The sequence below is a fragment of the Mustelus asterias genome, chromosome 19 (assembly GCF_964213995.1).
Source record: "Mustelus asterias chromosome 19, sMusAst1.hap1.1, whole genome shotgun sequence".
NCBI classification, from domain to species: domain Eukaryota; kingdom Metazoa; phylum Chordata; class Chondrichthyes; order Carcharhiniformes; family Triakidae; genus Mustelus; species Mustelus asterias.
In genome coordinates this window covers 14467819-14483235 of record NC_135819.1, presented here as the reverse complement: position 1 = coordinate 14483235, position 15417 = coordinate 14467819, and the positions used below count along the sequence as shown (strand labels likewise).

The following is a 15417-nucleotide window of genomic DNA, read 5'->3' as shown; positions in this document are numbered from 1 at the left end:
TACAAAGGGTTATGAACGTAGCCCAGTCCATCACGCAAACCAGCCTCTCATCCATTGATTCCGTCTACATTCCCGCTGCCTTGGGAAAGCAGCCGGCATAACCAAGGACCCCACGCACTCCGGACATTCTCTCTTCCACCTTCTTCCATCGGGAAAAAGATACAAAATTCCGAGAAAACGTCCTAACCAACTCAAGAACAGCTTCTTCCCTACTGCCATCAAACTTTTGAATGGACCTACCTTATATTAAGCTGATTTTTCTCTGCACTAATGTCCCTTAGGGAAGGAAATCGATTGCCCTTTCCTGGTCCGGCCTACATGTGACTCCAGAGCCCCAGCAATGTGGTTGACTCTCAACTGCACTCAGAAATGGCCTAGCAAGCCATTCAGTTCAAGGGCCACTAGGGACGGGCAATAAATGCAGGCCAGCCAGCGACACCCACGTCCCACGAATCAATCATACAGCGCAGAAGAGGTCCTTCGGTCCATCAAGTCCACACTGACACAATGAATAAAAAAACACCCTGGCTTGACTGTAACACTACATTCTGCACCCCATCCTTTCCTCTGTACTCTATGAACGGTATGCTTTATCAGTATAGCATGCAAGAAACAATACTTTTCACTGTATCTTAGTACACGTGACAATAATAAATCAAATCAATAAGAATGACCATCTTAAGGACAGAAAAAAAAGATGGGATCATATTTAGTAACAATGAGATTTTTAAAAACTATACATTTTTTAAAATTTTGAATGAACTTTACCTAGAATTCATATTTCAAAAAGAACTTTCCTTGTGGGAGCAGCACGATGGCACAGTGGTTAGCACAAGTAGGCTTACATTAACACTGCAATAAAGTAACTGTAAAAATCCCCTAGTTACCACATTCTGGCGCCTGTTCAGGTACTCTGAGGGAGAATTTAGCACGGCCAATGCACCTAATCAGCACATCTTTCGGACTGTGGGAGGAATCCGGAGCACCCAGAAAAAACCCAACAGACATAGGGAGAATGTGCAGACTCCACCGGATCCCTGGCGCTGTGAGGACAGTAAGAAGTCTCACAACACCAGGTTAAAGTCCAACAGGTTTATTTGGTAGCAAATACCATAAGCTTTCGGAGCACAGCTCCTTCGTCAGATCTGCGCTGTGAGGAAGCAGTGCTGACCACTGTGCAGCAGCATCTGAGGAGAGAGAATGGAGCCGGATTTTACACCCTCGCTCAAGCCGGATCCGTAAAATCCCGCCCAAAGTCAACAGACCTTTCCATGATCCGCCCCTCGCCCGCTCCAATTCCGTGATGGGCGGGCCGGTAAAATTCCAGCCAATGTTTCGACCTTTGTCAGGCCTTCTGGTACTCTGGATTCTGACTGTATACCTGAGGCATTTTAGGTTTGGCAGAGAATTTGTAAATAAAGGGAATCTGGTGAAGGGACACCGGCCTCTGAGGAGTTATTCCATAAACAGTAAGAAGTCTCACAACACCAGGTTAAAGTCCAACAGGTTTATTTGGTAGCACGAGCTTTCGGAGTGTTGCCCCTTCATCAGGTGCTCCGAAAGCTCGTGCTACCAAACAAACCTGTTGGACTTTAACCTGGTGTTGTGAGACTTCTTACTTGAGCCCACCCCAGTCCAACGCCAGCATCGCCACATCATTCCATAAATAAGCATTGCTTTTGCCAGCAACATTCAAATCCCAGGAATGACTAAAAGGAAGATAACTGCCATGTGGGTGAGATTAGCTGTGCCAGTCAGAATGAATATCTTAAGGACAGAATAAAATGATTAGTTATCTTATTTAAAAACAATGAGTTTTAAATATGTATATATTTTTATGAAAAACATTTTTTATGAAAAACATATTTCATTAAAAACATATATATTTTTATGAAAAACATTCTTATGAAAAACACATATATATTGTTATGAAAAACATCTTTTTTTAATGAAAAACATATTTTTATGAAAAACATTCTTTTATAAAAAACATATTTTTATGAAAAACATTCTATGAAAAACATATATTTTTATGAAAAATATTTTTAAATGAAAAACATATATTTTTATTAAATAAATATATATTTTAAATTTTGAATGAACTTTAGCTAAGATTCATATTTCACAAGTAACTTACCTTTGAGAATATTGGCAGTGGACAATTGAGTCCAGTCTGGGCAAGTCCTGCTGCTTGTGGTCAAGGAGGGCCTGGTGATCACGTGTGTCCCTCTTTGCGGCCTGTGATTGGCGGCTGGCGGTGACCCCCTGACCTTTGACCGCCAGCGCTGAAGTGGTGGGGGTCAGGCGGTGTGCATGGCAACGGCGATGGAGGAAGGCCCGGCGCTCACCATCAACCAGCGCTTCGCCCGCAGCTACGAGAAATACCGGCAGAAGGAGGAGCTGCAGCGGCGTGAGTAGATCCGATTTAGGGCGCCTTTCGAGGCGAGTGGTGTGGTTTTGTTTGTATAAATAAAAACTTCGTGGTAGCACGAAGCCTGTTGGAGTAGGCCTCAGATTGCAGCCCTTGCAGAGCAATCAATTCATTCAATAATTCAGTTAAACCACTGAAAATATCACCTGAAAAACATTGTAAATATCAAATATTGTCCTTCCAAAAAATGTTGTAATCACAAAAAATTTATCTATTCGTACTAAATAACCAAAGTGTAGTAGATTAGGGCATCATATGGTGGCCCTGCTGCCTCACAGCGCCAGGGACCCGAGTTCGATTCCCAGCTTGGGTCACTCTCTGTGCGGAGTTTGCACATTCTCCCCATGTCTGCGAGGGTTTCCTCCCACAGTTCAAAGATGTGTAGGTTACGTGGATTGGCCGTGCTAAATTGCCCCTTAGTGTCCAAAGATGTGTAGGTCAGGTGGATTGGCCATGCTAAATTGTCCCTTAGTGTCAGGAGGATTAGCAGAGTAAACATGTAGGGTTACGGGGATAGGGCCTGAGTGGGATTATTGTTGGTGCAGACTCTTTGGGCTGAATGGCCTCCTTCTGCACACTCGGTATTCTATTCTATGTGTGTGTGTATATGGGTATATACAGTAACTAGTCTCAACACCAGGTTAAAGTCCAACAGGTTTATTCGGTAGCACGAGCTTTTGGAGGTTGCTCCTTCATCAGGTGAGCAATCATCTGATGAAGGGGCAACGCTCCAAAAGCTCGTGCTATGAATATACCTGTTGGACTTTAACCTGGTGTTGTGAGACTACGTACTGTGCCTACCCCAGTCCAACGCCGGCAACTCCACATTATGTGTATAATATATATATTAAATGTTAACATTTGTTTGACTAACATTTGCATGTTAGTCAAACATGCAAATAAGCTGTATATATTTTGTATATATACACAGCCTATTTGCATGTTTGATTAACATAATATACTAAAATGTCAATAAATCATACATGAGTAAAATATATATGTGTTACTGATATAGTTTTAAAAATTAAGTCTTTCATGGAATGTGCGCATTGATGGCAGACCCGGCTTGGGTGACTGTCTGTGTGGAGTCTGCACATTCTCCCTGTGTTTGCGTGGGTTTCCACCGCGTGCTCCGGTTTCCTCCCACAGTCTGAAAACCCCCTAGTCGACACTCCAATGGCTGTTAGGGTACACTAAGGGAGAATTTAGCATCTCCAGTACACCCAACCAGCATGTCTTTCAGACCGTGGGAGGAAACCGGAGCACCTGGAGGGAACCCACGCAGACATGGGGACTCGATGGTGACTTTTGGGTGGCACGGTGGCACAGTGGTTAGCACTGCTGCCTCACAGCGCCAGGGACCCCGGTTCAATTCAATTGTGGTCGGTACAGAATCAAGAGGCCAAATGGCCTCCTTCTATACTGTAGGGATTCTATGATTCCGCTGCTGCAGACTCTGCACTGGCAGTGACCTGAGCCAAGAATTGAACCCAGGTCCTTGGCGCTCCCTCCTTTTGGGGAGCTGCCCCTTTTACTTTGTCCTGACTTAATCTGAGTTTGTTTATTTGGTTTGACCTAAAAAGAGGGCAGCAGTGCTAATTACTATGCTACAGTGAGAAGTCTCGCAACACCAGGTTAAAGTCCAACAGGTTTATTTGGTAGCAAATACCATAAGCTTTCGGAGCGCTGCTCCTTCGAAGGAGCAGCGCTCCGAAAGCTTATGGTATTTGCTACCAAATAAACCTGTTGGACTTTAACCTGGTGTTGTGAGACTTCTTACTGTGTTCACCCCAGTCCAACGCCGGCATCTCCACATCATAATTACTATGCCACCCAGACAGTGTCAGCAAAACATATATTAGTAAAATATATATATGTTACTTTACTCATATATTTTTTCAAATTTAGTCTTTCATGGGATGTGGACATTGATGGCAAGGCCTGCATTTGTTGCCCATCCCTAATTGACCTTGAACTGAAAGGTCTGCTCGGCCATTTCAGAGGGCATTTAAGAATCAACCACCTTGTTGTGGGTCTGGAGCCATGTGTAGGTCGTCACCAGTTAAGGACTGCGGATTTGCTTCCCTAAGAGACATTAGTGAGCCTGATGGGTTTTTATGACGATGGTTTCATGGTCGTTGTCACTCGCTTTTAACTCCAGATTTCATCAATTAAATTCAAATTCTGCCAACTGCTGTGCTCCCATGTCCCCAGAGCATTTTCTGGATTGCTAGTCCAGTGACATTACCACTGCACTACCATTTATGTGTTACCAATATAGGTGCAAAACACGTGTTCAGATCTGATGTGCACACACAAAATATGGCAGAAAAAGATTCTTACAAATTTTGTACATATTTTTCTCTCGTGTAGAATTTGGATTTGTAATATTCAGAGTGAAGGAGCAATAAATATGCTTTCAGGATTTTAGTTATGGAGATTACAAAAAAAACCTCCTCTTTCTCTTTGACTGTCAGTTAAGGATCGTTATGGGGATGGGGCAGGTGAAGAAGAGACTTCCAGCTCCGAATCTGATGATGAAAGTGAACTGGTAAATATGCTACACTTATTTTTTTGCCAAAAAAATAAATAAATATGCAAGAGATTGAAAAGTGAAAATTCCAGCAGCAGTGGGACTGAGGATGTTAGTGGTTCAAAGGGGAACCTTAGTCAGACCTCATGGCTCCTTTTCCAGCTTTTTCTGTGCCATTCTTGATTTAGAAACATAGAAAAACTACAGCACAATACAGGCCCTTCAGCCCACAAAGTTGTGCCGAACATGTCCCTACCTTAGTGACTTGTCCCTACCTTAGCGACTTTTTTATTTTCTTGGCTGAAATGCCTAGAGTAGTTGCAATCTTGAGTGGCCGTAAGGGGACAGGTTGGGGGTAACAGTGCAACACTGAATCTGTTTTCCTTTGATCCCGTGGGGAAGATTGCACGCCTTTCTATTTTCATTTAAAGTGAGATGCTGAAGACTTAGCAGGTCTTAAAGAAATCAAGTTACAGTTCCTAGGGTGCATGACATACAGTAAATTGCTTAAAGGGTGCTGTTGTCAAGATTAATAGGGCACACATTTTGCAGATCCTGAGATGTTGCATCCAGCAGCAACTGAATGATCAGTTGATCAATTTTAAGTTGCTGAGGGAAGAAGATCAAGAAACATGAAAGTGCAAAATGAGAAAAGAGGCTTCCTGGCCAGTCCCAAGAATGAATTGCCCAATCCCTCAAATATCTGCATGGATCTAGAACAAGGGAACACAATTTAAGAATAAGAGGTTTTATTTTTAAAGACTGAGATGAGGAGAATTTTTTTTCTCTCAGAGAGTTGTTAGTCTGTGAGAGGGGGCGGAGGGGGTTTCTCGATCCCTAACTTCCTCTGGCCTTGCCAACGTCTGAGATCTCTGCCTTCCTCCAGTTCATAGAATCCCTATAGTGCAGAAGGAGGCCATTTGGCCCATCGAGTCTGCACCGAACACAATCCCACCCAGACCCTATTCCCGTAACCCCTCATATTTACCCTGCTAATCCCCCTGACACTAGGGTCGATTTACCATGGCCAGTCAACCTAACCTGCGCATCTTTGGACTGTAGGAGGAAACACATGCAGGGAACGTGCAAACTCCACACAGACAGTGACCCGAGGCCGGAATGGAATCCGGGTCCCTGGCGCTGTGATGCAGCAGTGCTAACCACCGTGCCGCCCCAACAGTACTGGCCTGTTGCTCATCCCTACTGTCGGGGTGGATGCTGGGAGGATGGGAGAGATAGAACTAGCGTCTCTTGTTTTTCTCTCAAAGGGGCATTAGCCTGTGGCATTCTCTTCCTCGCTGAACAGTGGAGGCAGGGTCTTTGAATATTATTAAAGCTGACTTAGATAGATTATTGATTGGCAGATGAGTCAAAGGGTTATAAAAGGTAGACATGGAAATAGAGTTGAGGCCCCAATTAGATTAGCCATATTATCAAATAGTGGAATGAGTTTGACTGGCCGAATGGCCTGCTGCTCCTAATTTGTTTGTTTGTATGTACTTTTCATCTCTCCTCTTTGGGAGTGTTGCTTTTCTTCCCAAATGAACAGCCCACAAACAAAATCTTTCTCAAATTGCAAGTTTCAAAGCCATGTTGTTTTGGCAGTGAGATTTTTTTTTTCCCTCACGCCTGTGATTCCTGGAATGCAGGTCAAACTGAATGTGCCTGACCACTAATGAGATTCTCCTGCACTTCTTTAAAAGGAAACTGACCCCCAACTGGACGCAGATTTCTACAGGACCTTATCTCTGTTAAAGAAGAAGGATCCCAAAATCTACCACAAAGATGCACAGTTTTACACAGTGGAAGGTAGGCATTGATGCAGTTTGACTACGAGATTGTACCTCGGTGGTTAATTGAGCTGAGCAACTTTGAATGCCTAAGTGTTGGTTTCCCCCCTGCTATGGTTGCTGTCCTACATTGGCTTCTGGACAACCAATGCATCAGCTTTAATTTTGAATCCTCACTTTAAAATCCCACTGTGTTCTCGCCCGCTCTCTCGCCGTATTGTCATTTATTTAGAGTATTTCACAACTTATTACTGTGAAGCTCGTTGGTACATCACTTGCTTTAGGAGTACAGTCATTGTTCTAATGTATGCAAACAGAATGACCAATTAGTGCACAACAAGATCCTATCATCAGTAATAAAGTAGATGACCAGTGTTGCTGGCTCAGGAATAAATATCTGCTTGGACACTGGGAGAATTCCTCTATTAGTTGTCAAATGACTAGAGACCATCTGTCTTGATTTGACTTGATTTTGATTTGATTTTATTATTGTCATATGTATCGGGATACAGTGAAAGGTGTTGATTTTTGCATGCTGTGCAGACAGATCATATCATTCATAGAGTGACAAACCTGTTAGAGTTCTTTGAAGAGATAACAAATAGGTTAGACCAAGGAGAGCCAATGGATGTTATCTATCTTGACTTCCAAAAGGCCTTTGACAAGGTGCCTCACGGGAGACTGCTGAGTAAAATAAGGGCCCATGGTATTCGAGGCAAGGTACTAACATGGATTGACGATTGGCTGTCAGACAGAAAGCAGAGAGTTGGGATAAAAGGTTCTTTCTCAGAATGGCAACCGGTGACAAGTGGTGTCCCGCAGGGTTCAGTGTTGGGGCCACAGCTGTTCTCTTTATATATTAACGATCTAGATGACGGGACTGGGGGCATTCTGGCCAAGTTTGCCGATGATACAAAGATAGGTGGAGGGGCAGGTAGTATTGAGGAGGTGGGGAGGCTGCAGAAAGATTTAGACAGTTTAGGAGAGTGGTCCAAGAAGTGGCTGATGAAATTCAACGTGGGCAAGTGCGAGGTCTTGCACTTTGGAAAAAAGAATAGAGGCATGGACTATTTTCTAAACGGTGACAAAATTCATAATGCTAAAGTGCAAAGGGACTTGGGAGTCCTAGTCCAGGATTCTCTAAAGGTAAACTTGCAGGTTGAGTCCGTAATTAAGAAAGCAAATGTAATGTTGTCATTTATCTCAAGAGGCTTGGAATACAAAAGCAGGGATGTACTTCTGAGGCTTTATAAAGCACTGGTTAGGCCCCATTTGGAGTACTGTGAGCAATTTTGGGCCCCACACCTCAGGAAGGACATACTGGCACTGGAGCGGGTCCAGCGGAGATTCACACGGATGATCCCAGGAATGGTAGGCCTGACATACGATGAACGTCTGAGGATCGTGGGATTATATTCATTGGAGTTTAGGAGGTTGAGGGGAGATCTAATAGAAACTTACAAGATAATGAACGGCTTAGATAGGATGGACGTAGGGAAGTTGTTTCCATTAGCAGGGGAGACTAGGACGCGGGGGCACAGCCTTAGAATAAAAGGGAGTCACTTTAGAACAGTGATGAGGAGAAATTTCTTCAGCCAGAGAGTGGTAGGTCTGTGGAATTCATTGCCACAGAGGGCTGTGGAGGCCGAAACGTTGAGCGTCTTCAAGACAGAAATTGATAAATTCTTGATTTCTCGAGGAATTAAGGGCTATGGGGAGAGAGCGGGTAAATGGAGTTGAAATCAACCATGATTGAATGGTGGAGTGGACTCGATGGGCCGAATGGCCTTACTTCCGCTCCTATGTCTTATGGTCTTATAGAGTATATAGGGGAAAAGGAAAAGAATAGGGTGCAGAATACAGTGTTGCAGTTGCAGATTGGGTGAAAAGAAAGATCAGCTTAATATATTGTAGGACCATTTAAAAGTCTTTAAGTTTATTTATTTGTTAGCGTCGCAAGTAGGTTTATGTTATACTGTGATGAAGTTACTATGAAAATCCCCTAGTCGCCACACTCCGACGCCTGTTCAGGTACACTGAGGGAGAATTTAGCACGGCCAATACATCCAACCAGCACATCTTTCGGATTATGGGAGGAAACCAGAGCACCCGGAGGAAATCCACACAGGCACAGGGAGAACGTGCAGACTCTGCACAGACAGTGCCCCAATTCGGGAATCGAACCCGGGTCCCCTGGCGCTGTGAGGCAGCAGTGCCAACCATTGTGCCGCTGGCTTTCCTGTGGCCACTGGAATCGGCATTTGCTGTGATTCTCATATCCATTAAAACCTGAATTAAAATTGACTGATGACAGCAGGGAAGAAGCTGCCCTCGAGTCGTTGGATATGTTTTCAGACTTTTGTATCTTTTTCCTGATGGAAGAAGGTGGAAGAGAGTATGTCTGGGGTGTGTGGCGTCCTTGATTGTGCTGGCTGCTTTTCCGAGGCAGCAGGAAATATAGATGGAGTAGATGGGAGCTTGTTTTAATATTGCATCCGGAACATGATGTTGTTAAGCATTCCCTCAGTACTTACGTGCAAGTGTCAACCCAGATTATGTGCTCCTGAAGTGGCCAATGACTCGTGCCTGAGAGAGTGCTAGATTAAGTCAAGCTTTTGTGGAATCTGTAGAAGTGATGATTATCTAGCCATTTAAGAATCAAAGTGAGAATCAGTATAATGTTTTCCCCACACCTGCATGTGGTTATCAAATTTGAGTATCGCTGGTAAGCAAGTGCCAGAAATAGTTGGTTGTGCTATGTACCTGGTTACATTTACCCAACAGAAAATGCCAGAGGCGTCCAACAGGTTCATCCGCATCTAACGGAGAGTGACATGCAAGCGCCTCAAGCGACGTGAGATGCTTTGTTCTGATAAAGTCTCCACCCAAAATATTAACCTGTCTTTCTCTTTTTAACCACAGACAGACCAGGTTGTGCCTTTTACGTGCCTTTCTGCTTCAGATTTCCAGTATGGTTTCATTTTATGAATATTTGGCACTAGTTGGCTCTGGGAGGGTGCGTGTGTGTGAGGAGGCGAGACAGGTGGAAAATTGATGCAGTTACTAAAGGGAATCTGACAGTAACCTCCCAACCCTTTTGTCAGCAGAATCTAGTCACGAAGGAGATGAGGGGAGGACTGCAAGTAAAAGGAAAAAAGAGAAACCAATGTACCTGAAAGACTATGAAAGGAAGATTATACTTGAGAAGGGAGGGTAAGTCATATATGGTGAACGTGTCAAGGAATGTAGGAACTGTAGAGTATTTTCTGCATCTAAAATCTATTTTGGATTGGCAGCCATCTTGTCTCATAGAACATAGAACATAACAGCGCAGTACAGGCCCTTCGGCCCTCGATGTTGCGCCGACCTGTGAAACCAATCTAAAGCCCATCTAACCTACACTATTCCAATATCATCAATATGTTTATCCAATGACCATTTAAATGCCCTTAATGTTGGCGAGTCCACTACTGTTGCAGGCAGGGCATTCCATGCCCTTACTACTCTCTGAGTGAAGAACCTACCTCTAACGTCTGTCCTATATCTATCACCCCTCAATTTAAAGCTATGTCCCCTCGTGCGAGCCATCACCATCCGAGGAAAAGGGCTCTCACTGTCCACCCTATCTAATCCTCTGATCATCTTATATGCCTCTATTAAGTCACCTCTTAAGCTTCTTCTCTCTAACGAAAACAGCCTCAAGTCCCTCAGCCTTTCCTCATAAGACCTTCCCACCATACCAGGCAACATCCTGGTAAATCTCATCTGCATCCTTTCCAATGCTTCCACATCATTCCTATAATGCGGCGACCAGAACTCTACGCAATACTCCAAGTGCGGTCGCACCAGAGTTTTCTAGAGCTGCAACATGACCTCCTGGCTCCAAAACTCAATCCCTCTACCAATAAAAGTTAACACTCCGTACGCCTTCTTAACAACCCTATCAACCTGGGTGCCAACTTTCAGGGATCTATGCACATGGACACTGAGATCTCTCTGCTCATCCACACTACCAAGTATCTTACCATTAGCCCAGTACTCTGTAATCCTGTTACTCCTTCCAAAGTGAATCACCTCACACTTTTCCGCATTGAACTCCATTTGCCACCTCTCAGCCCAGCTCTGCAGCTTATCTATGTCCCTCTGTAACCTGCAATATCCTTCCGCACTGTCCACAACTCCACCCATACACACACATCACCCACACTGCCCCAACAGACGCACACATCACCCACACTGCCCCATACAGACGCACACATCATCCACACTGCCCCATACAGACGCACACATCATCCACACTGCCCCATACAGACACACACACATCACCCACACTGCCCCATACAGACACACACACATCACCCACACTGCCCCAGAGATGTTTGAAGTCAGTTTTAGTCGGGAGACAGCTTCCTTTGTGAGAAGCTGGCAATTACTTGTCTCTGTAATAATCTTTTTAAAAAAGTAAAAATGCACTTGAAAGCCATGCTTTCCCATAATTTTAAGAACATAAGAACTTGGAGCAAGAGTAGGCCATCTGGCCCCTCGAGCCTGCTTCGCCATTCAATAAGATCGTGGCTGATCTTTTCATGGACTCATCTCCACTTATCCGCCCACTCACCATAGCCCTTAATTCCTTTACTGTTCAAAAAGGTATCTATCCTTGCCTTAAAAACATTCAATGAGATAGCCTCAACTACTTCACTGGGCAGGGAAATTCCATAGATTCACAACCCTTTGTGTGAAGAAGTTCCTGCTCAACTCAGTCCTAAATCTGCTCCCTCTTATTTTGAGGCCATGCCCCCTAGTTCTAGTTTCACCCACCAGTGGAAACAACTTCCCTGTTTCTATCTTATCTATTCCCTTCATAATCTTATATGTTTCTATAAGATCTCCCCTCATTCTTCTGAATTCGAATGAGCATAGTCCCAGTCTACTCAGTCTCTAATCATAAGCCAGCCCTCTCAACTCCGGAATCAACCTAGTGAATCTCCTCTGCACCCCCTCCAGTGCCAGTACATCCTTTCTCAAGTAAGGAGACCAAAACTGTACACAGTACTCCAGGTGTGGCCTCACCAGCACCTTATTCAGCTGCAACATAACCTCGCTGTTTTTAAACTCCATCCCTCTCGCAATGAAGGACAAAATTCCATTTGCCTTCTTAATTACCTGCTGCACCTGCAAACCAACTCCTTGTGATTCTTGCTCAAGGACACCCAGGTCCCTCTGCACAGCAGCACGCTGCAATTTTTTTACCATTTAAATAATAGTCCATTTTGCTGTTATTCCTACCAAAATGGATGACCTCACGTTTACCAACATTGTACTCACTCACCAACATTTTGTTAGAGGGCTATCCCTTATGGGGATGTTTTTCCCATTTTCGTGTTAGGAGAAGAATTCCATCCATCCCTTGCCAGCATGCTGTTAAGGAACTCTATCCGAGGAAGGCTTGGAGGAAGAATCAAAAATTCGAATAACCCAAGTAGGGCAAACTACCTCGCGAAGCAAAGTGTTTCCGACGGATGTCAAGTTTCGCCATTATCTTTGTGCAGGAGGTGTATAACCGGAGCATTTTTTTGTTTCTTTCTCTAACGTATTTAACCTTTATTACAAAGGAAATATGAAGATGAAGACAGTGCAGAAGAGGATTCGAGAGTTAAAATTGAGGTAGGAAGTTATTTTGTTTGTGTATTTACCTGGGTCGGTAGATGTGGCCTGTATTGTGGGAGGCGGGATTATGTACGTGCTTTTTGTGTGTTTTATGCAGTTGTTTCACCTTTTTGGTTACGTTTCTCACTCTGATGTAGCGTGACCACGGGGAGGGAAGAGAGATTCTGGTTACCAGACGGAGATTATTAGTCATTTCCAAAGATTCAGTAAGATTAAGTGTCCAAATTAGCTGACTACCTGAGATCATTATCTATGAGCATGATTCTGTATTGAATCTGTGGAACTGTTTGACATATTCATGACTCATGTCAAGTGTTGTTGTTCGTCCATCGTCGTCGATGAGGACCTCAACACCATTAGTCATTATGAGGTTAGATGCGGTGTGTCCGAAGATGACTGATCAGGCCAATTCGGGCACGGAATGTCCTGGCACATATTGGACAAACTTGTGTAGGCGCTGTAGTTGTTGCGCTGGTGGCTCTGGACTTGCGCAGCTCGCGCTTAAGTTGTGCTTCAGCATTGCACCTTGCTTCATAAGCTTGACAGCCCTTGTGGATGAGGTAGCGCCAGGTAGGGCGGTTTTGTACCAGCGTTTCCCAGGTGGTCGTGTCTATGTCAAGCGACTTCAGGGAGGCCTTGAGTGTGTTCCCCAAAAAGGAGCTGCTTGGGTATGTGATCGTCCGGCATATGGATGACATGACCTGCCCACCAGGTCTGTGCTCTCATCAGCAGTGTGTGGACTGATGGTAGACTTGCTCTAGAGAGACCACATTTATCTCCCCAATTTTACAACTCTCTTCTCTCCTTTCTCAGAGACACTAGCTTAACTTGCAATAATATAATGCCCTTAACACAGTAAAACCTAAGCTGCGATGTACGTGAATGAGCAATGTGCCTCTTTCCCAAATAACTGGTCCTCACCTATGTCTAAACGGGGAGTGACCCAGGCTGAACTCAACACTCTTCGCTTGTCGCTAGTGCATGCATATCTTCCAGCAAGGGTTACTCGACAGCAGTCACCAGAGGACTCTGGCTGATGTAATTCTCCGCTATATAGCCAAAGTCACTTACAGCTTTCCCACTCCTACCCTGCTGAAATCAGCTAATTGAGTACAGACCTGCATACAAGCCTATGATCATTCAGTCAGTCATTGCCGCTTTACACAGAGTCGTACCTTTACCCACTAGGCCATCATGGAAGGTAACTGGCTTGATAAAGCAGGTTTTGGTAGCTTGAGAAGCCAGAATATTTTTCAGTGAACTTGTCAACGACGTTCCCCTCCGCTTTCAAATGTTGTAGGCATCTGAAGAAGTCTCTGTAGACCATTATTCTAAAAGTGTCTGCAATATATATAATGCTGGTTTGCTTTTGTGATGGTGACAGGTGTTGTTGGGTCTTGTTACAGAGAGCAACATACCCCAGTTATATGGAGGAACAGAAACAGCTGAGAGAAAAGTGAGTATGTGGGAGCTGGTCCGTGCGATAAGCTTGAATGCAATTAGAACTTTCCTGATTTGTCCACCTAATTGCTTTTCCAGTCTAATATCCTTCCTTTTAACCTTACCAGTTGCTCTGACCACCTTCCTGTCCCTCTGGCTGCATTACTCTTAATTCCACAAGACATTGTTGAGCTTTGACAAAGGGTCGTCTGGGACTCGAAATGTCAGCTCTTTTCTCTCCTTACAGATGCTGCCAGACCTGCTGAGACTTCTCAGCATTTTCTCTTTTTTGGTTTCAGATTCCAGCATCCGCAGTAATTTGTTTTTAATCCACGTGACATTTTATTTGCCAGATGTCTCTTACACAGCGGTTATCACTGCTGCCTCACAGCGCCAGGGACCTGGGTTTGATTCCTGGCTTGGGTCACTGTCTGTGTGGAGTTTGCACATTCTCCCCCGTGTCTGCGTGGGTTACCTCCGGGTGCTCCGGTTTCCTCCCACATTCTGAAAGACGTGGTTAGGTGCATTTACCCGAACAGGCACCAGAATGGTGACTCAGGGAATTTCACAGTGACTTCATTGCAGTGTAATATAAGCCTCACTTGAGACTAATAAACAAACAATATAAACTTTATTGGATATTTTTAAAAATGTGTATAAACCACATCCACCTAATCATCTTCATATAACCGCCATGATATTTCTTCAATGCATTATGTCAAGCTGCTCACATTTCTTTTGTAATCTGGCCCTGAATGACAAGTACATTTAATTTGACCTCATGCGATAGACAGTTAATCAAACAATGGTTGAGGCTAACTTCCCTATATTTTGCCTAATCCCATCTCCTTTTGTGGAGTAAGGGAGTTACATTGGCTATCCTGCAGAACTTGACACCAATTTTGCATCCGAGCCTTTATGTTTGCTGTCTCGCTTTAGCTGTGGCTCAACAGGCAGCACTCTCGCCTCCGAATCAGAAGGTTGTGGGTGCAAGCGCCACTCCGGAAACTTGAGCAGAAAAATCTAGAATGGCACTCACGTGTATGGGTGGCACAGTGGTTAGCACTGCTGCCTCACAGCGCCAGGGACCCGGGTTCGATTCTCGGCTTAGATCCGTGTCTGTGAGGAGTTTGCATGTCTGCGTGGGTTTCCTCCGGGTGCTCCCACAGTCTGAAAGATGTGCTGGTTAGGGTGCATTGGCCGTGCTAAATTCTCCCTCAGTGTACCCGAACAGGCGCCGGAGTGTGGCGACTGGGGGATTTTCACAGTAACTTCACTGCAGTGTTAATGTGACATTAATAAAAAGTGCAGCGATGAGGGAGTGCTACAGTCTCAAGAGTTGCTGTTGTTCGGTTGAGATGTTAAACTGTGGCCCTGCCTGCTCCCTCTACAATACTCCAGGCATGGTCTAACAGGGGCAGAGGAAGGCTCACTGAAACTGTGCTGGCGATGTGAAATGGAGATGCCGGCGTTGGACTGGGGTGGGCACAGTAAGAAGTCGCACGACACCAGCTTGAAGTCCAACAGGTTTGTTTGGTTTCACGAGCTTTCGG

General features: G+C 44.5%; 1 protein-coding gene and 1 long non-coding RNA gene across 5 annotated transcripts in view; one reads left to right on the top strand and one right to left on the bottom strand.

Moving 5' to 3' along the window:
* The window catches only part of LOC144507797 (uncharacterized), a 266778-nt gene that overhangs the window by 128766 nt on the left and 122595 nt on the right, over positions 1-15417 (bottom strand). The window lies entirely within an intron of this gene.
* kri1 (KRI1 homolog) overlaps positions 2268-15417 on the top strand; it is a 57744-nt gene continuing 44594 nt past the window's right edge. For 2 of the 4 annotated variants that reach the window (XM_078235050.1, XM_078235049.1), the window contains exons 1-6: positions 2277-2410; positions 4909-4982; positions 6668-6773; positions 9859-9967; positions 12370-12421; positions 13831-13880. In XM_078235050.1, the coding sequence (XP_078091176.1) occupies positions 2314-2410; positions 4909-4982; positions 6668-6773; positions 9859-9967; positions 12370-12421; positions 13831-13880 (488 nt within the window). In that variant the 5' untranslated portion in view covers positions 2277-2313. Of the gene's footprint in view, positions 2411-4908; positions 4983-6667; positions 6774-9858; positions 9968-12369; positions 12422-13830; positions 13881-15417 lie in introns of all 4 variants that reach the window. The other 2 variants (XM_078235051.1, XM_078235052.1) reach the window with 2 other exon arrangements.